Source organism: Apium graveolens, chromosome 11 (genome assembly GCF_009905375.1).
Source record: "Apium graveolens cultivar Ventura chromosome 11, ASM990537v1, whole genome shotgun sequence".
Classification (NCBI taxonomy): domain Eukaryota; kingdom Viridiplantae; phylum Streptophyta; class Magnoliopsida; order Apiales; family Apiaceae; genus Apium; species Apium graveolens.
Window position 1 is genome coordinate 96,782,342 of NC_133657.1, and position 24,516 is coordinate 96,806,857.

A 24,516-nucleotide genomic window follows, 5' to 3' on the forward strand; every position below is an offset into this window, starting at 1 on the left:
AAGCAGAGGTTGGTTACCGCTCCGGTGTTAGTACTACCAGACGATCAAGGAAACTTTGTGATTTTCAGTGATGCTTCATATAAAGGACTGGGATGTGTGCTAATGCAACACAATAAGGTGATTGCGTATGCATCAAGATAGTTAAAACCACATGAATTAAAGTATCCTACGCATGACTTGGAACTAGAAACCATAGTATTTGTACTTAAGATTTGGAGACATTACCTTTACGGAGAAAAGTGTAAGATCTACACGGATCACAAGAGTTTAAAGTATATTTTCACTCAGAAGGAGCTCAACATGAGGCAAAGGAGATGGTTGGAATTAATTAAGGACTATAGTTGTTGGATAAATTATCATCCTGGAAAGGCGAACGTGGTAGCCGATGCTTTGAGTAGGAAGGAAAGGTTGAATATGATAGCAATACCAAAAGAATTATCTGAAGAGATTAAGAGATTTGAATTGGAACTTTATGATTGTGGAATAGTTGAAGAGGTTTATCGTACTATGACTTTTCATCCAACATTATTGGAAAAGATAAAGAAATATCAGGAAGAAGTAATGAAGCAAGAGAATAATCAGCTAACGGGAGAAGAGATGGGGACTCAATGAGAAGAGCAAGGTATATTAAGGTTCTCCTCAAGAATTTGGATTCCTCATGTACCTGAATTGAAGAATGAGATTTTGCAAGCAACCCACAATTCAAGATTTTCAATCCATCCGGGAAGCACCAAGATGTATCGGGACTTGAAACAGAACTTTTGGTGGCCAAACATGAAGCGAAAAGTGGCAGAATGGGTTGCGAAGTGTTATACTTGTCAGAAAGTGAAGGCAGAACATCAAAGACCAAGCGGATTAATTCAGCCCCTAAAGATTCCAGAATGGAATTTGGAAAACATTGTAATGGACTTTATAGTGGGATTACCCCGAACGAAATCCGGACATGACACTATATGGGTTATAATTGATCGCCTTACGAAGTCGGCGCATTTTCTTCTAATTAACGAGAGGTCTTCTTTGGATAAATTGGTCGACTTGTATGTGCGTTTAATCATATTTAGACACGGCGTGCCCGTATCGATAGTTTCAGACAGAGATCCCCGATTTAACTCGAGATTTTGGAAGCAATTTCAAGAAAGTCTTGGCACGAAGTTAAACATGAGTACGGCATATCATCCGCAGACTGATGGTCAAAGAGAAAGGACAATTCAAACAATCGAAGACATGTTGCGCAGTTGTGCAATTGACTTTGCGGGAAGTTTGGACGACCACCTTCCATTGGTAGAATTCTCCTACAATAACAGTTATCACTCCAGTATTGGCATGCCACCATACGAAGCTTTATACGGACGGAAATGCAGATCACCAACTAGTTGGGATGAAGTGGGAGAAGGAAAGATTCTAGGCCCAGAATTGGTACAACAATTGCATGAGACAATCAAATTAATTCAGAAGAGGTTACTTGCTGCTCAAGATAGGCAAAGAAAGTATGTGGATCCAGCACGTAAGGATGTCATATTCGAAGTGGGTGAAGCCGTTTTGCTGAAAGTATCACCGAAGAAAGGATTGTCTAGATTTGGCAAGAAAGGGAAGTTAGCGCCTAGATATATTTGTCTTTTGAAATTTTGAGTCAAGTGGGGAAGGTGGCTTATGAGTTAGCCTTATCACCTCAGTATCAACATGTGCATAATGTGTTCCATGTGTCATTGCTTAAGAAGTACAATCCTGATGCCAACCATGTGATAGAATATGAGCCTAAAGAAATTCAGGCAGATCTATCATCATTTGTGGAGCAACTTGTCAAAATACTCGATTGGCAAGCAAAGAGTCTTAGAAATAAGTTGGTGAAGTTAGTAAAAGTACTTTGGAGGAACCCCAAGGTCGAAGAGTCAACCTGGGATTAGAGTCTGATATGTGTTCCCGGTATCCTCATTTGTTCTCTTAGATTCGGAGGAAATAATCCTAAAAGGGGGAGAGGATGTTACGACTGGCATTTTGTGTAATATTATTTGCGAATTTTATATAATATTTGAATCGATTATAAATATACCTATTTGTTTATACACTTGTGTGAATGAAGTTTCTGCATTATAAATTGCTTTACTTAGAATATAAATTTTTCATAGCGGAAGTTTAATTAATTGCTCCTATTTTTGATTTATAAAGATTATTCTTTACCATGGAAAATTATCTTTTAAAAATTATTTCATTCAAAAATTTCAAAAGTGATCTCATAAAATTTCTAAAAATCCAAGTTATTTTATGGTATAATTTTTATAATTTTTGAACTTTTACTTTATTTTATAAAAATAGATCTTTGAAAATTAGTTGTTTAGTACTTAGCAAATTACATGAATATCCTTGCATGCAAATACCCTCCTATTCAACTAAAGGGCTAAAAAGATAATTCCAACCCCACTCACTCTCATTCTACTAGCCAATTTACCTCTTTGTCCTTGTCATTTACTAAATCCACTCAAATTTAGTCAAATCAAAGGCATAAAAACAAACACAAGTACCATGAGCACTTCATTTTTCACTCCACCATTCCACCCACTCTTTTCTCCTCCCCCTCCCTCTCGGCTCAACCCCCCTCTCGGCTCAACCCCCCTCTCGGCCCTTCCCATAGCTGAAGCCCCCCATCCCCTTCTTTCTTCATTCTTTCACTCAAACATCCATCTTATATTCAAGTAATCTTACTCCCTACATGTTGTTCATATATATTCCAAAAAGTTTAGAGTGAAAAGTTTGATTTTTTATCTTGCATGTCATAGTTTAACTAGAACTCAAAATACAATCTTGATTCTCATGGATTTAAGGTTGCATTATTGAGGGAACTACAAGGAATGGTAAAATGCCAAGTCATGAGAGTGAAGCTCTTAGAAACACAAAATATGTCCAGTAGGGGACAGTTTTGTTGCAACTTAGAAATAGGAAGTTTTGACCATGTTATAGGTAGGCCCTCATTAGGCCCTGTTGGGCCTTAGTTAGAGGGAGTGTCAGAGGAGCTTTTTCAGCCATAGTTCATAGGATATGAGTTAGAATCATGTGTCATAAGTTAGTTCAAATTATGACCCTTTTCTGCCCAGAAAAACAGGGAAGCGTAGACTTTAAGCTTAGGCCTAGAAAGGCCCAAGCTAGGCCCTTGAGCCACACCAAGTTTGGAGTTGGCTTATGATCAGGAGAGTCTAGTGTAGAAGTTTTGGAGGTAAACTTGAAGTGTAAGAGTGTCAAATGCACCCAAGAAATCATAGATGTAACTCTAAAATTTACTATGATGAGCATATTCACTTACCACATAGTTTTAGAGCACTTAGGAGTGAAGTTTTGGTTGACCACCATAGTTGCAAGATATCATAAAGTCAGTAGAGTGAAAGGCCCAAGTCGGTCAATAGGAATTGGATGGTTTAGTAAAGGCACTTCGAGTTAGGAGGTCAAAATTTGGAGTTTTTGTCTAGTTAGCGACCAAGTGACTTAAGTAAGTGGAGTGAGATCATCCAAGCCTAGTGATGCAATATAGTGTGTGTGATATTATTTGGTACTTAAATATGGTATGTGAGCATATGTGGCTATGTGTGCTATTATGATTATAAGGTGATTGTAAATTGTGTGTATATAGGCCTAAGTGCCATTGTGTTAAATTTTGGTTTATAAATAGGTTGAGTTGGTAAGAATATATTATAATAAGGTTATTATTATTGATGTAGGATCTCGATACGAGGGTAAACTTGCCATTAAGGTCGAGTAAAGCTTCCAGTTGCTTCAACCTGCCAGTCAAGTCCAGCCTTTCTCAAGGCAAGTGATTCAACCTGTCTTTTCGTATACACTGCAAGTGTGTGATAACCATTTCTTATATATATGATGTGAGTATTCTAATTCACCTTGATATACATGAACCAAGTGGTTTCAAATCTATCTTTGTATTATATAAAAATGACATGAACCCTCTAGTATTTATTTCAAGTAGTTTAACTTTACTAGAAGATTGTTATGCAAGTAAATCCAAAGTCCTATCATGCTAGTATACCAAAGTAATTGTATGTTGAACCATGTGCAATTTATACTCAGTAACCTTATCTTGATACCTAAAAGTCAGTTATTCCTTAACGATTGTTCATAATTGTTTGATAACCCTATCATTACCCTAAAGTATGATACTATGTTGTACCTTGAGCTGATGCTCACTTTCTCTATATTTTAATACCTATGTCTTATCTGGAACCATTAATGATCACCTTCTTTATATTTTAACACCTATGTCTTATCTGGAACCATTACCTTGTACCTAGTTTGACTTTGTTCCTTCATACCATCCGATAACCTTGCTAAATCTCCTTGTCAAAATGCTTGTATATGGAAACCTTGCAATTTTTCTTGATAAAGTATAGTCTAGTGGATCATGACCTTGAAATCCAGTGCTTCAAAGTTAATCTAAAACCTTGTTAAAAAATGTTTACTATTTTAGTAGGTAATTAGCAATTGGCATCAGTTTTAAAATAAAAAGGTTAAAATTTGACTTCGAGTCCCAAAGGGGGACAAATGTTTTCTTAAATAGTGGATCTGGACTGAGACGCAAGTCCTTTCCGCTCTTAATTTGTAGGCTTAAAAGTTGTCTAGGGATCTCATTAATGTTCTAGAACCCAGCGAGGTTCGGGATTACTTCGCGGCTGATCACCGGTTGTAATCTGTAGCGTCATAAAATGGTTTTTGATAAGGAAATGGTTTGAATGGTTTTGTTACAAATAAATGATGCCATCACTCAAAAGTTTATCCCTTGCTATTATTAGCTCTACCTTCACATTGTTATTCTTATCAATTTATGTTTTGTATTGTATTGTATAGCACTTGTTGAGCATTTGGCTCACTACTTGTTGTCACCCTGATATTTCTGCTAGAAAATATGGTTAGATTCAAGCAGACAATGCGTAAGACTTGTGATGCCGATGCATATGTTCGAGCTCAGGTAGATTAGTGATCATTTTGTGTGAGGACTCGATATTAGAAATCAGGTTGAAATAGTTAATAGTGTTGGGCTGTTTCAAACCCTAAACTGTAAGATCTTATATTTCAGTTGTATTTACTTTCTTTTGTTATCTATTGTAACAATTTGTATTATATATATTGTTAAGTCGGGGTGTGACAGTGGAGATGAAATTCTCTTTGGAAAAACAAAAGATCATTTTTGATGCTGTCTGGAAGTTGAAGCCAAATGTCGTATGGAATGTTGTTGATGGGATATGAAGTCTGGATTCTATTTCAAAAAATGGTCACAGTACTTGTGCCATAGAAGTAAAACCAGCTGCGATTTGCCATTGTTTGAGAGAAATGAAAGGATGTGTTTTTACTGAAGGATGAGCAGTCATTTAAATAACCAAAAGAATATCAAGAGACTAAGAGACTGAAGAGTTAACTTAATAAATTAACCAAAAGATTTCTTTTTAAGGCGCGTCTCCCTAGACCGATGTGTAATGATGGCAATGATATATTTAATCGGACATGCACAATTAGCAAATAAATTCACTTAATTTATCATGCATATAAAATAGAATACATCAAATATTTCTAGCTTAATATCTAAGAATCATAGCATTTAGGACATATCAGGATTTGATCAATATACATCAGGATTTAATCAAATAGATAAAATAAAAATTTACTTATCCCAATTAACCATACCAAGTTCATTCACAAGCTTTATAAATGTTGCTTCAGGTAATGGCTTTATGAAGATATCAGCCAGCTGTTGTTCAGTAGGAACAAAATGAAGCTCTATGGTTCCTTCCATGACATGCTCTCTTATGAAGTGATATCTGATACTGATGTGCTTTGTAAGAGAGTGTTGCACCAGATTTCATGTCATAGCAATAGCACTTTGATTATCACAATAAATAGGAATTTTTTAGAATGATAATCCATAATCCATGAGCTGATTTCTCATCCATAACAACTGAGCACAGCAACTCCCAGCTGCAATATATTCAGCCTCAGCAGTTGAAGTAGAAATAGATATCTGCTTCTTGCTGAACCATGAGACTAATCTGCCTCCCAAGAACTGCCAGCTTTCTGATGTATTTTCCTGTCTATTTTGTATCCAGCAAAATTAGCATCTGAATAACCACATAATGCAAAATTAGCTTCTCTTGCATACCAAAGTCCAAGAGAAACAGTACCCTAGAGGTACCTGAAAATTCTCTTTACTGCAATAAGATGTGGCTCCCTTGGATTTGCCTGAAATCTTGCACACAAATAAGTGGCAAACATAATGTCTGTCCTGCTAGCAGTTAGGTATAACAGATATCCAATCATACCTCTGTAAGTTGTCACATCAACTACTGTACCTTCATTTGGATCAAGTTTTGTAGCAGTTGCCATAGGAGTACTTGCAGTTGCACTTTCTTGCATATTAAACCTTTTCTAGTTGATTTCTTATGTACTTGGACTGATTGATATAGATGCCATTTTCTGTCTGTTTAATCTGCAAGCCTAGGAAGTAACTCATCTCTCTAATCATACTCATTTGATATCTTGATTGCATCAACTTTGAAAACTTATTATACAGTATTTGATTAGTTGATCCAAAAATGGTATCATCAACAAAAATTTGAACTAAAAGCAAATCTTTACCTTTATTTAGATAAAACTGGGTTTTATCTATTGTACCTCTTTTGAATCCACTTTCAAGTAGAAACAAAGCAAGGGTTTCATACCATGTTCTAGGTGCTTGCTTTAGTCCATAGAGTGCTTTATCAAGTCTGTAAATATAGTCAGGATGTTTAGGATCCACAAATCATGGTGGTTGTTCAACATAGACTTCTTCTTCAAGTTCTCCATTGAGAAATGCACTCTTGACATCCATCTGGAAGACTTTGAACTTCTTGTGAGCAGCATATGCTAAGAGGATTCTGATTGCTTCCAATCTAGCAACAGAAGCAAATGTCTCATCATAGTCAATACCTTCATGTTGGAAATATCCTTTTGCCACCAATCTTGCCTTATTTCTGATGATTGTTCCATCAGAATCAGTCTTATTTCTAAAGACCGAATTTGTGCACACAATTGACCTGTTCTTAGGTCTAGGCACTAGCTTCCACACTTCATTTCTTTCGAATTCATTCAATTCTTCTTGCATAGCCATGACACAATCTGCATCCTTGAGTGCATCTTCTACTTTCTTTGGCTCTTCTTTTGAAAGTAGATTATGATATAAACATTCATTCTGAGTTGTACTTCTTATCTTTACACCATCATCAGGATTTCCAATGATCAGATCAGGAGTATGATCCTTAGTCCATTTTCTGGCACTTGAAGTATCCTTCTGGAACTAGATGCTTCCCCTGAATTATATGCCTCGTCAAATGCATTTGAGGCTCCCCCTGAATCTGTTGGGTTATTTCCTGATGAATTATTGGGACTTGACTCATGTTCTTCTGATGTTGAATCAGCATTAGATTGAGAAGAACTTTGAGATGATTCTTTAGTGTTAGTATCATCAGCTGACCTTTGTTGTTGCTCCCCCGCAACTTGTGCAGGCTCATTAGCGCAATGATTATCTTCAGAATCTGAAGGAGTGTCAGGATTTGGATCATCAGGATTTGACAGTTCATTAGAGTTTGATCCAGATTCCAATAATGCCTTTTCATTTGCAAAGATTAAACTTTCATGAGTGTCTTCTTCAAAACCAGGAATCTTCTTATCATCAAAAGATACATTGATGGAGACTACTATAGTGTGTGTTCTTAGATTGAACACTCTGTAAGCTTTTGATGGTGAGAATCCAACAAAGATTTCTTCATCAGCCTTTAATTCAAACTTTCCAAGCTGATCAGTATGAGTTCTCAAAATAAAGCACTTACATCCAAATACATGAAGATGTTTGAGACTGGGCTTCTTTTCTTTTAGCATTTGATAAGGAGTAACACCATGTCTATTTATCAGAGTGACATTCTGAGTATAACATGTTGTGTTTACTGCTTCATCCCAGAAGTAAGTGGGTAGTTTTGCTTCTTCTAGCAGAGTTCTGCCAGCTTCAATTAAGGTTCTATTTTTCCTCTCAACAACACCATTTTGCTGAGGAGTACCAGGAGCTGAGAATTGTTGCTCTATGCCTTTGTACTTGCAGAATTCCTCCATCTTTGAGTTCTTAAATTCAGTGCCATTATCACTTCTCAGGACTTTCACTTTGTGAGTAGAACCATTTTCAATTTTCCTTATGTGGTCCAGAAGAATTTCTGAAGCTTCATCTTTCCTGTGTAGAAAATAGACCCATGTATATCTAGTGAAATCATCAACAATTATAAGTGTGTACCTTTTCTTGTTGATGGACATTATGTAAACTGGTCCAAAAAGGTCCAGGTGCAGCATGTGATATGGATCAGAGATAGAGAATCCTATTTTGCTTTTGAAAGACACTCTTCTTTGTTTAGACTTTTGGCAAGCATCACAAAGACCATCACTTGAGTATAGCATGTTTGGCAATCCTCTTACAAGCTCCTTCTTGGCAAGTTCATTGATTGAGTTGAAGTTGAGATGTGAGAGCTTCTTATGCAAGTTCCAGCTCTCATCTACTGATGCCTTAGAGATAAGGCAAGTAGCTTTCTTTTCAAGACTTTCATGTAGCCTTCCTTCATAAATGTTACCATGTTTGTATCCTATCAAGACAATTTTCTTTGACTTGTTATGAACCACTTCGCAGTGTGAGTCATAGAATACAACATGATAACCTCTGTCAGTGATTTGACTGATGCTCAGAACATTATGCTTTAGTCCTTCCACCAGAGCTACATTCTCTATTGCTACCTTTCCAATTATCAAGTTGCCATATCCCAGAGTATGTCCTACATTTCCATATCCATAAGGTACATCTAGGCTAACCTTCTTCTCAAATTCTGACAGCAGGGATTTATTTCCAGTCATGTGTCCTGAACATCCACTATCCAAGACAAGTGTATTTTTCTTGTTACCCTGCAATCAGAAGAATAATTAATTCGAAGGATTTTTAAGGACCCACACTTATTGGGCCCTCTTTTTGGACAACTTAAGCCTTTGTGTGTCAGGAGTACTTTTGACATTCTTTCCTTTGTCAGGATTTGTCTTGTCAGAAGCAAGTTTAGTAAAACCAACAGAATTAATCACACAAACAACTTTATTAAACTTAGGCAAAGGTTCATAGTAATTGTGATACAACTTGTGATAAGAACTACAAGTATAAATCGAATGCCAACTACTACCACAATGAAAACAAGGATTTTGTGATTTATAAAATACTGATCTACCCCTAAAATCAGACTCAGGAATAGCAGTTTTCCTTTTCTTATTCCTTCTGCAATCAATAGCAAGATGATTAGTATTTCCACAGTTAAAACAAGTTTTCCTAGGAGCATTGGGAATAACCTTGTAATTTGAATCCTTAGAAATACCTTGCTTACCATTCCTGTTTCTTTTAGGACTCTTTACTTGAGGTTTGTCAGTAACCTCAGATATTTTCTTTTTCAATTGTCTTGCTGATAAAAGTCCTATATTCATTTCTTTCTTAACAGACTTAATGGTTTCCTTGCTTTTCTTTCTTTGAGTTTTATCATTTACCAGTTTTTCTTGTGATACTGATATTGAACCCTTTTTGCCCTAATCAGTCTAGGCTTTAAAGGTTTTTCTCTCATTTTCTAGATCCTCTTCTAATATACTGTATCTAGACTCAAGAATATTAACTGTATGTTTAGCTCTCTCTCATTCTTTCTTCAAATCTATCTGATGAATTAAGTCAGACTCTAACTGATCATTCCTAGATTTCAAAGTCTTAATTTTAGTTATAAGTCTATCATTTTCTAAAGTCTTATTCTTTAAACTACCATGCAAAGATTTAAGAATAGATTTCAATTCAGATATATTTTCAGTATCAAAAGAGAAGAAAGGAGTTTGTACCTTAGGCTCATAAGCAGCAGGATCATCAAGACTGGACATCAGTGTATAGCATGTGTTTTCATCTTCAGAGTCAGAGGAGTCCATCCAATTCTTGCTTGAAGTGATCAGGGCTTTTCTCTTCCCTTTATCATGCTTTGTTTTCTTGCACTCTGAGGCAAAGTGACCAGGTTCATCACAGTTGTAGCACTTGATCTTTGTCATGTCTACCTTCCCAGCTTTAGAGTCATTTCCATCTTTTCTCCCAGTTGACTTCTTTTCACCTCCAGTGCACTTCTTCCTAAAGTTTCTGTTGTTCCTAGACTTCTTGAATTGCACTCTCCTGAAGCCCTTAACCAGCAATGCGGCCATTTGCATGATATTAGAATCTGTCATGTTCTCATTGGTTTCAGAATCAGTATCATCATCAGGATTTGATGATGAATCATCAGTATCTAATTTTGGCAAATTGTTCTTCTTTCTTACAGCTCCAACAGACTTTTCTTTTGAAGCTTTATCATTAACTTTCAAAGCAACATATTTCCCTTTATTGTTTTTCCTCTCTCTCCTTTGCTAAACCTCCCAAATCATGAGTTCTCAGCATGCCATAGACTTCATCCAGAGTAATTACGTCCAGATCATACTGATGTCGAATGGTTGAAGTCTGAGTCTCCCATTCTTCACTCAAGGCTCTCAGAAACTTGGTGTTTGAGTCCTCTCGATCATACACCTTTCCCACCAAAGACAGATTGTTTAGCAGAGTCAGAAATCTATCATAGATGTCAGTGAGACTTTCATCAGGCTTGGCCTCAAAGTGTTCATATTCTTGAATCAGAACAACCCTTCTGTTCTTCTTGATGACCATGGTTCCTTGACATTGCATTTCAAGAGCATCCCAGATTTCTTTGCCAGTCTTGTAGGCTATGACCCTGTTTGACATCACAGAATCAAGACTGTTATGCAAAATGTTTCTTACCTTTGCATCTTTCAGCACAGCTACTTTCTCTTCTAGTGTCCATTCTGTCTTCTCCTTCAGTTGATAGTTTCATCAACAGTAGGAGTTGTAGGCACTAGTTTTGTTGGCATGAAGGATCCATCATTGATTACGTCTAGATAATCTGGATCTGTAGCTTCCAGGTACATGAGCATCTTCACCTTCCATGTTGGATATTCAGTCTTTTTCATAATGGGAATTTTAATGCTTTCATACTTATTCAGAGACATGTTTAGATCGTTTCTGATTGTAAATTTATCAGTGTGCTCTGATACCAATTGTTGTCTAGTAAAGATACAATTGTTTAAGGGGGGTTGGATACAATTATATAAATATTTCGAATAAGTAATAAAATATAACAGCTTTTTATATATCTAATAAAAACTGTTACAAAATTCTCTCAAGAAATACTGATGTTCTTGATAGCTGCTAGGTCGAATGATCCTCGAGTGTTGTACACTAAGTGATGACCTAAACTGTGTTTATATACTACACAGCTACAACATATTAATCTAAGATATGCATTATCAAGAACTAATTGAAACTGATACATATCTTAAACTAAACAGATAAAGTCTTATAACTTATATATGCTTCACATTATAAGGAACAGAACAAATCCTCTAATGCTGACTGTCTTCAAATACTGATGTCATGCAAATGCTGATAACATACCAAATCCTGACGGTACATCAGATCCTGATGACATCCGAACAGCCAGATCTTAAACTTTTTCTGATCATTGAGAATTCAATATATAACACTAGGCCTAGGTTTTTAGACCAAATTAGGTCTAATAAAAAATATTAATTATGTCTTTAAGGTTTACTTTTAGCCCATATCATGCTTGTTGACTAAATGAGGACCTTAAGGGAAGAAAATTGTGTCCCCTGTTAATTTTTTTCTTCTTGGAAGATGCATCCACATTTCCTAATATTGTCAACATAAAATTAGATCAAATAGAAAAATTAAGACATATTTTGAGTGATGCGAACCAATCTTAGATCACATCATAACTTCTCGAACCCACAAGAAAACAATTCTAAGTTTATGATAATATAAATACATTACAAGGCTCTTCCGCGAATATATATTTTTCATAAAATTAACATTTTTACAGGTTTTTTTTAAAAAATTTATTGGGCCTTTATTTAAGGAGTGCATATTTTCTCTTGATCATAATTACATTTTAAGTATTGGACTTACGGGCACCGTATAAGGCCCATTAGCAGTATAATAATCATTACATGTAGGACGAAGAATTCTCGTGATTCGCCCAACATTTACAATTATCCAATTACATAAATTTTATTGAAGATTGTACCTCATCAATTTTACCTCATCAATTAGTGGCTCCGATCGATCACTTAAGAAGAGATTGATCTTATACTCTACATTCATAGGTATTCTTTTTTTTTGTTAATACTGTTTCATTGAATTTAAATTTGACGATTCTTGTAAATTTTGTGTAAGATTTTTAATTCAAATTTTTTTAATAGATCTTCAAGGTATCAAACGTCATTCCTCTTGCTCAACTTACTTCGTCTGGAATACTTTATCAAATCAGGTGATTGTAGTTAAAAAATATATTATGTTCATCATAATTTACTCATTTATGTGGATTTACGTGTTTGAGTCTAGACCTATGAAATCGTAAATGATATTCCACTGAAATGATTTATTAGCTTGATCTAGCAATGATCCACTTTGTAATCTATTTTATGCCTATTTAGATTAAGCCCAATGACGGTGTTAAAAGTGGTATTATTGCGATAATATATCATCCAAAAAAAACTACACTCTAATGAAGTTTTATACATGGATGAAAAAATAGAAAAGTGATATAGTTGATGTTAGGGGTGTAAACGAGCCAAACTGTTCGTGAGCTATTTGAGCTCGGCTCGTAAAAAATTCGAATTCGGCTCGAAAATAGTCGAGCCGAGCTCGAGCTCGAGTTTTTCTAATTTTTAACCAAGCCAAGCTCGAGTTTCAAATTATTCGGCTCGTAAGGTTCGCGTGCCTTATCGAGCCTCTATTATTTTTATTTTTTAATTATAAATATATTTTTATATAAATATTTAATATTTTTTATATATTATTTATTTTTATCGAGTCAAACTCGAGCCGAATTCGAGTCGAACCCGAGCCGAACTCGAGTCGAACCGATCATAATTTGAATTTTTGTTAATATTTGGTGAATTAATTCGAGCTTTCGAGTCGAACTCGAGTCTACCGAACCTTTTACGAGCCGAGTTTCGAACTTGAAATTAAAGGGTCGGTCGAGTTTGAGCTCGAGTTCGAGCCCGATCTATTTTAATCGAGCTCAAGCCGAGCCTGACAATATTCGGCTCGACTCGGCTCGATTACACCCCTAATTGATGCTAAATTTAGAACCAAGTATAGATACTGCTAAAATTGTCACATAAGTATGTAACTGAACAAATGTATCAATAGAATTTGTGCACTTTAAGATTTATGTTATTCAGATATAACTTTATTTGTATGCGTTTAGTGTAATTTTAAAATAATATGTTGGAGCACAAGTTCTATTAAACATTAAGATTAACTTTTCGATTTTAAAATATAGCAATAGTTATACTTATTTTAGCATCAAAATTGGATTTGCTCTTAGAATTTGAGTATTCCCTGAATTAAAATTCTAAAGTGACCTTCGAATTTCGGAAAATATTTTTTATTTTAAATGATTAATCAATGTCTCAATTTATATCTTTTTTTTAAGAATGCAATATAAGATTCTAAAAAGGTAACATGCATTGGTAGGTCCGAACATTATCAAAAAAAGTTGAAGTGGCTCCCTAACTTTTTATTTAGAGTACCTTTTTGAAAAACTTTCATCTGCTTTTTAATTAATTAAGTTTCAAAGAAAAATAGTTAATAATAAAAAGTAGAAATTTTCTTCAGCATTTTTTTGACTAGCAAGGTATAATCATAAGTATTAATAAAAATTCGGGTTTATCGTGATATTCAACTATTCAAAATCCCAGTGTATTCTTCCCTATATGCAACTTGTACTTGGGTAATACGTAATCACTCCAAGGCCTCGAGATTTAATTATTATGATTTATTGGTAGTATGAGTTTGAGATTTAGATTACAAGACAAACATGAGTAATATTATTTGTATGTGTAGATAATTATAGATAATTATTAAACATGATATATATCATAGGCGATGTTGAGTAATTTGGGACACCTATATAAGTTATGTAATTATGTACTACGTATAGTTTATGAGATAATTAAGTATGGTAAAGCTTAAGTATGGGTCAGAATATCATTGATTTATTATTGATTAATTGTATTATTAATAAGTATTTTAATTAAAAATCTAAGTTGAGACATTGTTGTTTCTACGTTACATTTTGTGTTCTTGTTTACTTTACTTACTGATTTGAAAGGAATTGGAAGCATGAGTAGACATGTCAACTCGATGTGCTTTGCATTAGTTGTTTGTGGACTTGTATTATCTTAACACTAATTACTTAACTAGGGGATATTTGAACTCAGATAAGTGTTTTTAGTAAGTTCTAAGCTTATTATAGCCTTATCCATTTTTTAATAATTTTTGGATTATGAAAAATCAAATCGCAGAACCTTGGTTATCTCTTTGCTCAGGGTACGGTATTTTTAACGAGAATCGGGTTTAAATTTTTATATATTGATGTTTGATACAAAATGTTTATGATTAATACATATTCAATAACAGGATGCATACCTTGCTTACCAATAAAGTTCAATTATATTTACATTCTCGTTTTTCCTTGTCTCTTTTGTTAACATATATATAATATTATTATTATTGGATAATTTTATTATTATAATAGTTTTCTTGTTAGGATATTTTTCTTTATTGTTATTTGATTGTTGGTTATATAAGTTCCCTTATATTGTAATCGAGAAAAAATCGTATTATAATAAAATCATACTTTTCTCGCTATACTTTGATGGTTTCGAAAGCTATGATTCGGTCCGGGATAGATTGATGGAGAGTCGTTTGTAGTGGCTTCCACTTGTGTTTAAAATATGTGTTTCGTTTTTTAGTTTTTTCTCGTCTTCTTCTCTAAATCGGTTTTGTTTTTTTGTTCTTGGATGATTTTGAGTTTTGATCATGATTATTATTTTTTCTTCAAATTGGTCGGGTTTCTCTTGGGCAAACAATATTTATTTTGGTTGAAATTTTTTCTGCAGGTTATGGCTGGGACTCTTATAAACACACTCTGCATTTATTTGATGATATTGGTTCATTAATAATATTATTTTTCCCTATCTTTCCTTTTTATCTTCCTTTTCTCTTTCTCGTAATCTAGGATGAGAGTAGCCTTAGGCACATATGTATATCTTCTTTGTTTTTTTTATTTGGTACTCTAGGCACATTGGTCATTCGTATGATTATTTTATTTTATCTGGTACTCTAGTCACGTTTGCCCTTCGAGGGATTGATTTAGTTTATTTGGTTCTCTACGCACATTGACTATTTGCGGGATTGATTTAGTTTATTTGGTATTTAAGGCACAATTAGCCCTTCACGAGATTGATTTAGTTTTTATTTGGTGCTCAAGGCACATTGACCCTTCGAGTGACGTATTTAGTTTATTTGGTGTCCTAGACACATTGCCCCTTCACGAGATGGATTTAGTTTATTTGGTGTTCGAGACACACTGGTTTAGTTTATATAGTGCTCTAGACATACTGGTCCTTCACGGGACTTGATTTAACCTGGATATAGTTAGAATTTGAATACAATTTTAATTGATTGTGAATTGAATACAGTTTGTTGACTTAGATTTGATTTTGTGGAGTTTGTTTGGATTGGTTACTGGGTTTGATTTTGGTTTTGGACTCGAATTTGGTGGTAGCAAATTTGTTTTACTTTTGAAGTCGTTTTGGTTGATTATTGGGTGATATAAAATGGTTCTTTTCTGTGTTCCTGATTAGATACTCTGTTTTCTTTTGTCTTGCGTTTGCATCTTTGCTCTTATTTTGCACCATGTGTGCTCAATTTTGGATTTGCTTGGAAGTTTTTGATATTTTGGATGACTATGTTTCTTGATGCTCTTCTTTTTGTTGTTGGTAATTTGGATTTGTTTGACTGTGTGGCTCCATTTCTTGTTTGGTAAACTTTGGATTTATTATCGTGATTTTGAAGGGATCGTTAACATATATATAATAATATTATTAAATAATTCATTATTATATTAATTTTCTTGTAATGATTTTTTAATTACTATTTGATTATTGACTATATAAGTTCATTTTATATTATGATAATTGAGATCAAGTCATATTATATTAAAATACTATTTTTCTCCCTATGTACTTTATCATACTTATCGTACATTCTCATCGCCGATCCTGGGTTGTGTGTGAGCCAACTCAAGCCGATGGCTGCTGTGCCTACTTAACCTGGCTTGTTTATTGTACGTTGCTTTTTTTCCTTGTAAGGTGGACATAACATGGACTGGGTCTTGTTGGATTTATTCTATTTCGATAATAATAGTGTTTTTTAGGGGACCAAGGACTAGGGCTGATCACGAACCGAGCCGAGCCGAGTTTTGATCGAACAGAGCCGAGCTTTAATTTTTTTTCTGACGAACCGAGCCGAGCCGAGCTTTCTAATCGAACAAAAAACGTGTTCGAGCTCGAGCTCGTTAACTAACGAGCCGAACACGAGCTTGTTCGCGAACATAAACGAGCCGAGCCGAGTCGAGCCGAGCCGAGCCGAGCCAGAAAAAATTCTGGTCAACCGATGTTTGACTGTGAAAATAACTTATCAAATAAATTTATTTTTTTTTTAAAATTTGGTTATATCACTAAAATATATATATATCTTGACATCCATACGGTTGGATCGAGGAAAAATATTTTTAAAAAAATCGAAACACCAATTAATGACTAAACACTAGTTAGTGGTAATAGTCAAATTACTACTTGACTGTTAAAATAACAAACCAAATAAAATTATTTTGGTCTGAAAATTTGGTTATATTATTAAAATATATTAATTTTGACATCCATACGGTTGAATCAATTAAAAATAATTTTAAACAAGTCGAGATACTAATAGAGGATTAAACACTAGTTACTAGTACTAGTTAAACTAATATTTGACTGTTAAAATAGCAAACCAAATAAAATTATTTTGATCTGTAACTTTGGTTATATCAATAAAATGTATGTATTATGACATCCATACGGTTGGATCAATATAAAGTATTTTTAAAATAATCAAAACAACAAATCAGGACTAAACACTAGTTAGCGGTAATAGTCAAACTAATACTTGACTGTTAAACTAACAAACCAAATAAAATTATTTTGATTTGAAACTTTAGTTATATCATTAAAATATATTTATTTTGACATCCATACGGTTGGATCAATTAGAAATAATTTTAAATAAATCGAGATACCAATACAAGACTAAACATTAGTTACCAAGACTAGTCAAACTAATGTTTGACTATTAAAATAGCAAACCAAATAAAATTATTTTGATCTAAAAATTTGGTTATATCAATAAAATATATTTTTTATGACATCCATACGGTTGGATCAATTAGAAATAATTTTAAATAAATCGAGACACCAATACAAGACTAAACATTAGTTACCAAGACTAGTCAAACTAATGTTTGACTATTAAAATAGCAAACCAAATAAAATTATTTTGATCTAAAACTTTGGTTATATCAATAAAATATATATTTTATGACATCCATACGGTTGGATCGATATAAAGTATTTTTAAAATAATCGAAACAACAAATCCGGATTAAACCCTAGTTAGCGTTAATAGTCAAACTAATGCTTGAGCATAAAATAGAAAATCAAATAAAATTGTTTTTGATGTGAAACTTTGGTTATATCATTGAAATATATATTTTATAACATACATACGGTTGGATAGATGAAAAATATTTTAAAAAAAATCTTAACTAAAATATAATTATGAAGCTACATTTTAAAATTAGAAACTAAAATATAAAATTTCTAAATCACCTCAAAATATATCACATATGGTATGCAAAATGATCGTTGGAAGATAAAAAAAAATACAGTTAAGTCGGATTTAAAAAAAAAATCATACCTATATAAAAATATTTAGGATATATTAGAATTTTTTTGAATTTTAACGAACGAGTTCGAGCCGAGCCGAGCCGAGCTCGAGCCGAGCCGAGCCGAGTTCGAGCCGAGCTCGAGCCGAGCTCGAGCCGAACAACCCAAAGCTCGGCTCGAGCTCGATTTGCTTAACGAACATATTTTTCTGTTCAAGCTCGAGCTCGAGTTCGTTAACGAGCCGAGCCGAACGAGCTCTTAACGAGCCGAGCTCGAGCTTGTTCACGAACAGCTCGGTTCGTGAACAGCCCTACCAAGGACTAATAAAGAGGCCAGTAACGATAAAATGTGTGTCACAACACAAAGCAATTGTTCCCCAACTCACTATCGCTGCATGCAGCTACTATATCCATGTCATTTACCCAAAATTTCACATGTTTTCACGAACCTTTAGTCCACAAATTTCTGTGGCATTGGAGCTCCGCTGGTACTTGAATATTTGCGGTTGACTAAAAAAAATGAGATCTGTTAGTTCAGATGTGCTACTAACTACAGTATACCATTGATAATCCTTGTATTCGGCTGTATGTTGCAGGTATTTCTTCTTTGACATGGACAAGAATGACCCTGGAAGAAGTGTTTCGAGACCAAGAGTAACACCTATTAAGATTGACTCCATTTACATAGATTTTCGCTGTTATACAAAACAGCAAGATGGTGGAACCAGTCAAGATCATTCGCCAAACAGGTGACCATATTATGAACTTAAATATTTTGTGTCTTCTTGGCGGCGGATGCAGGAATTTTTTTCTGTGGAGGCACCATATGCAAGATATAGTTATGTAATATTCTTTAACCTCTTCTAGTATAGATTTATATTTTTTTAATAAATAAATGCTAAAAAATTTGGTTCTTCATCCAGTTAATCTTCACTCACAAATGTAAATGAAACATAATATAATTCAAAATAGGATGTGATCACTAAAAATATAGGGACACTGAACATTTTTAGTGGATATATACTCAATAAAATGAACACGTTTATGCCAGGAATTATAAAACAAGTTACTTATTATTTTTTTGAGGGAGCTAGCACGTGTCCTCGTAAGCCTCTACATAGATCCGTCTTGCTGTCCATTGCGCACTGCTGTGACTTAGCGCAAACTCGTATTGGTTTGTCATCTTTTAATTAAGTTATTGCAGCAATAAGAATGCATGTGTACTTGCCCCAAAAAAAAAATGAAAAATACTGCATGCATGTGTGCAGGAATACTTCAGGGGAATCCTCAGAATCTGAGGATGACAGTGCAAATAAAAAGGAAACCCATAGAAAAATTCGAGGAGATTTCAATTTGAGGTGAACTTTCTAATATCAACGTCATATTCTCAAGCGCTTGAATAAGCTAAAACTGAAGGAAACAATAAGATTATATTAGAAAACAGTTACAGGTTTATGGTACTCTTGCCATTCTAATAGACAAATAGTGTTTGATCAAACATTTAGCGCAAAAATAAAGCTGATCAGTTACTTGCACACACATAAGAATATATATTGAAAAGTAGAAAAAACCCTTATTTACAGCCATGTTGCATTTCATTTCCACCTGCATCCCTTAGAGGCAGAGGCAATCCAATTGCAACCTTTGTAAAATTAGTTCACATAAGTCTACTAATGGCCGGATGTATCTTTTTGATATTATTTATTTAACACTCTCAATGTAATGCAGGAGATATGTTGCTGAGAGAATTAGGGAGCAATACGCGGAACGTGGTGAGCTCCTTGCATTACAACCAAACTCAAATGAATCTCCGGCCAATATGGATGACTCACCAAATTCAAATGAAGCTCCAGACAATATGGACGAGTTACCAAACTTAAATGAAGCTCCAGCCAATATGGACGAGTTGCCACATTCAAATGATGCTCTGGCCAATATGGACGAGTCGCCACATTCAAATGAAGCTCCGGACAATATGGACGATTTGTCTCTGGTTAATATGGACGACTCCCCAAATTTAAATAAAGCTCCGGGCAATATGAATGAGTTGCCAGAGTCTAATGAAGCTCCAGCCAATATAGACGACTCTCCAAATATAAATGAAGCTCCGGGCGATATGATTGAATGTCCTAACTCAAATGAAGCTCCGGATAATATAGATGTGTTGCCCAACTTAAATGAAGCTCCGGCCAATATGGAATTGTCGCTTACTTGTGCAAATAAATCTGTCACAGCAAACCCATCATCCATTCAGAACCCAAATGTCACTACTGGTACAGGATATATAGTATATGAGACACTATCTAATTATCTACATATAAAAAGATTATTACATGTTACACGCAGACAAACACCCGCGTATACACAAACTTGTTAAATATTTTATTGTATAATTAGGCCAATTATGTAACAATTTTTTGTAATTTGTTTATTTACTTAACTTAACGCTGTGAATAGGACTCGGTGAAGAAAACCGGCAGATGGAAACAAACCCTTTGGAGGACCCCAAAGGTGCTCTTTCATTGAGTGAAGGACTAGATGATGTGCATATCAGAGGTAATTGATACTACATTTCATTTAGATTTCCTTTTGAACCTCTGACATTTCTTAATAGAAATAAATCCTCTCTTTTTTGAGAATTTGCTAAATATGAAATTTCAGAAGAAAACCCTGTGGCTACTGAAATTCAGAATACTCATCCTGGTGTCACCATAAATTCGGTTGTGCGCACAAAAACACGTTCTCGTAGGAAGATGAAGAGGAGAAAGCTTCGGCTGCTGTCTGATATTTATGAAAATAGAAAGCCTATTGTAAAAAAAAGAAGTACTACGACATTTCAGGTTGTCAATGTTATTGAGGACTACAAGTCGGAAGATGAAGAAGAAGAAGAAGAAGAAGAAGAAGAAGAAGAAGAAGAAGAAGAAGAAGAAGAAGTAGAAGTAGAAGAAGAAAGCAGTAACCTACGCATCAGGAGACGCAAACATGCTATGACAGAGGTAGGCTCTTTTATACATATTCAACTATTAATTTGGAATACACACCTAGTAATTGTGCTCAATTATTGAATTTAACCATGCATCAATCAAATTCTGTGGAAAACAACCGTGAATTGCATAAGTGCAAAGAAGTTCACTTCACCATTTCTGGTAAAGCCTAAACACATCTTTCAACAGAGCACATGTACAATTCCTTTGCAATTTTTATATACATTTAGTTGGTGCAAATTTGTTTTGTCCATTTTCTGGGAACTTAAATCTTTCTGCACATTTGTGAATTGTGAAGATTCAATTTGTCACCTTGAATTTTCTTTAGTATCTTGCAACTTTTTGTTAGAGATGCCTCTAATATAATTTTATTTGTTTTCTTTATTAGATCGACATTAATGAAGGAGTTGCGGGAAAGAAATAAGCATCAGTTTTTGACAACTTGTTGAAAACTCATGATGAACATGACGTGATGCTGTTCATCACAGTTTAAAATTTCATTCAATGGATTATGCTAAATGTCGTGGATTTCTGCCCCTGCTTTAGTTTAAAAACTGATGATCCTTGTGAATTTTACTGGGGATGACCATGTTTGGAGATGGTGCAAATGTTTTACAATTTCTTCAATACCTTCTTAGTCAAAAGGAATTGCAAAGTTTTGTCATGCATACAAAGGTTTATGCATGAGTATCTGCATTTTATTAGTACTATCAATCTGTGCTACCTATGTATTTAGCTCAATATCTAGATTATTTTGCTGCTACAACAATTGGACCCCTGCAGAATCAAATATCAAACTATTTGCCAGGTATCATTTCTCTGTTTAAAGATACAAATGTTATTAGTTATAGAGTTGTGTTAAAAATTTGTGTTCTTTCTCAATTCATTTCAACAAAAATCTAGATTCTTATAGATTTTTTCTGATAGACCAATGCACAACAGCATGTTCGAAGTGAAAACCAATATTTCACCAATGCGAAGACCAATTGGCAAAATACAGTTATTCTGTCTCGACGAGTCCTGCCATGTGTAATTTGTTGGACAAACTTAGTATTTTAGACTAAGTTGTGAATCATTTTGAGACTCTATATGAGTGAGACACATTATGTGTTAGTGGTGTGTATTTATTGGAACGTATTCTTCTCTTCGAGGGGATTCCAACGCATATTAACACGCTCAAAATGAGTAAAAGGTGAATGAAAACTGATGTTCCAAAGTTTTACCTTTTAATATGAAAAGTGGTTTTGTACCACATCGAGAGTAGCACAAACCTATTCCTGAGTTTTTCTTATAAATACCATGTACCACATCGAAAAGAAAAACAAGTCCTTTCAAGCCTCTCTTTATAAATAGAGTCTTAGGGCACCAGTTTTATTAAGTCAAGGAAATAAGAGTCATCTCTTTCATTCTCGGTCTCTTTAGTATTAAATTTTTCCAATATTCCGGTGATAGTTCTCGGGCTCAGTTCAAGTTCGCTGAGAGTATATTCGATCTATCGATTATACTAGTATCTCGTTTTATCCTGGGAAGAAGGTCGCTAAACACGGATGGTGCGGGGCGAAACTGCTTTAAGGAGACAGTTTTCTGGACTCGAGATTAAATCCAATCTCTGTTTGTTTTCTCAAACCCTTCTCCTAATTTAATTGTTAATTCTCATATGCTTATGTGATTTAAGAATTAACAATGTTTTTGTGAAGTAGTTATATATTCAATATATATATATATAACAATGTCTTTATCGTACAAGATTGATAACAATCTTAAAGCAGTTTTCTTCAATTTTCATACTTTCTTGTGAGTAGACGCAAAAGTCAATTTGATTGTTTAAATTGGATTTATTTATGGGTATATGAGTGGCCATTATTTGCCTCATTAATTAAATTAAATTTAGTGCGTTAATTTCTTTGATCACTTGTTGCCATGTGCTTGAAATTAATATAAATTTGATTTTAAGTGGTGCTTTGTTTAAGCATAACAGGTACGAGGCAAAAGTAAGCACAAAGTTGTTGGATAATTGGTTTCTTATAAGGCTATTGATGCTTTAATGGTTATTGATTTATGATCAACTTATATTCAAGTGGACATATTTGGTGACATCTCTTTCGGGTTGATCATTATAAATTGGTAGATTAAACCCAAATTTATAATTCGTCCATGTTTTTGCTATTAATGGATAGCTTATTATGTTTTGTTAACATGGTGATTGATTTCTTAATTCTGAATTGATTTTGGAATTATTAGTACACTGATACAAGAATCATATATGCTATAGTTTACATGCATGTTTGCAAGTTCATAACATGATATTGCTATGCAATTAAATGATATGGCTACATAAATGTGACCCTTCATGATGGAACTTGATTATTTGGTGATTAATTTTTTAATCATTGTTGAGTGATGATAAGGCATCAATTATTATTGTTTAATCTTTAATAATGGAGTTATATCACAAACTTGTAATACTGGATAGAATGCAGTAACATGTTTGTTGTTAAATAATGTGACGAGGTGGGCAGCTGAAGTGAACCAGATTTACAATTGCTCAGGATTCTCCACATTAAAAAACCTAATGGGCCTGGAGTACAGGTTATGGGTCGGCACATAAATTATATTTTTCTGGTTGGATTTTTCCTCCAGTTAAATAGTAATTTCACGTGTTGGTGTCGGTCTGCTGCGGCAGTGACACACGAGCCTATTATAGTGATCCATGTGATACTTAATACGGCGAATATTGATATCAGTATTTATGCTGAACTTCGGAGAGAATCCGAAAAGTTGTTAACCCTAACGCATCAGTTGATCAAGGATCACTGAATGTGGGTTTATTGAAGATTTATGTTCTTCCTTGGGCCTTTTCTGGTTGTACCAGTAGGTGAGCCATAAATGTAGGTTCGTGTGAACCATGTAAATATTTTCGAGAAATTCGGTAATTGAATTTTTAATGATAAGAACTACGGGAAGTTCTTTTAACATGATATTAAAATCTTATAGGTTTTAATGAATAACGTAAAACCTGCTCAGATGAGAGGTAGTGACACGATACGTGTTTACTGTCTAGTTTGATAGTAAAACATTTGTCACTCGTACTCGTAGTCGAGTCAATATTGAAGCTAAATAGAGAGATGTGTGCTCTATAAACTCAAGGGTAAATCCAACTTAATACAGATAATTAAGATGGTTGTGAATAAATTTGATGATGAATAATCACCGGGCAAATTCTGTTTGCAACGTGAATATTCATGAGGTCGTTGCACCTTACTCGCATTATATAAATGGAGTAGATGCAGGCTTGAGTTGTGCTTTGAGAGAGATGCAAAACGATTGTGATCAGCTCAGACTATCACTGAATTTGAGGATATTAGTTACGAAGGGCTAATCGTTCCTTAAACATGATACCACAGAAGGAAATAATTAAATTTCCTATTTGTTTTGGAATATTTTCTGACATTCTGTAAAATATTAAAATTGTGGGGGTATCTAAAATAGAAAATTATTGAATTTTCTATGAATAGTGGAATGTAATGAAACATTCTTGAAAATAATTGAAATGTGGGGGTATCTCGAAA

At 34.3% G+C, this 24,516-nt stretch overlaps 1 protein-coding gene across 1 annotated transcript; it reads left to right on the forward strand.

Moving 5' to 3' along the window:
- The first annotated feature begins 20,296 nt into the window (after positions 1–20,296).
- LOC141698116 (uncharacterized) lies at positions 20,297–21,853 on the forward strand. Its single transcript, XM_074502733.1, has 3 exons — positions 20,297–20,519; positions 20,625–20,959; positions 21,336–21,853. The coding sequence occupies exons 1-3, from the start codon at positions 20,444–20,446 to the stop codon at positions 21,369–21,371; spliced, it is 447 nt and encodes a 148-aa protein (XP_074358834.1). The 5' UTR covers positions 20,297–20,443; the 3' UTR covers positions 21,372–21,853.
- The last annotated feature ends 2,663 nt before the right edge of the window (positions 21,854–24,516 follow it).

What these genes read in the sequence shown, in the direction of transcription:
- LOC141698116 (XM_074502733.1), top strand. Translation starts at nt 20,444, where the DNA reads ATGGAAACAAACCCTTTGGAGGACCCCAAAGGTGCTCTTTCATTGAGT. An exon ending in AGATGATGTGCATATCAGAG is followed by an intron (nt 20,520 to 20,624) that starts GTAATTGATACT and finishes ATGAAATTTCAG; the next exon opens with AAGAAAACCCTGTGGCTACT. An exon ending in GCAAACATGCTATGACAGAG is followed by an intron (nt 20,960 to 21,335) that starts GTAGGCTCTTTT and finishes TTTCTTTATTAG; the next exon opens with ATCGACATTAATGAAGGAGT.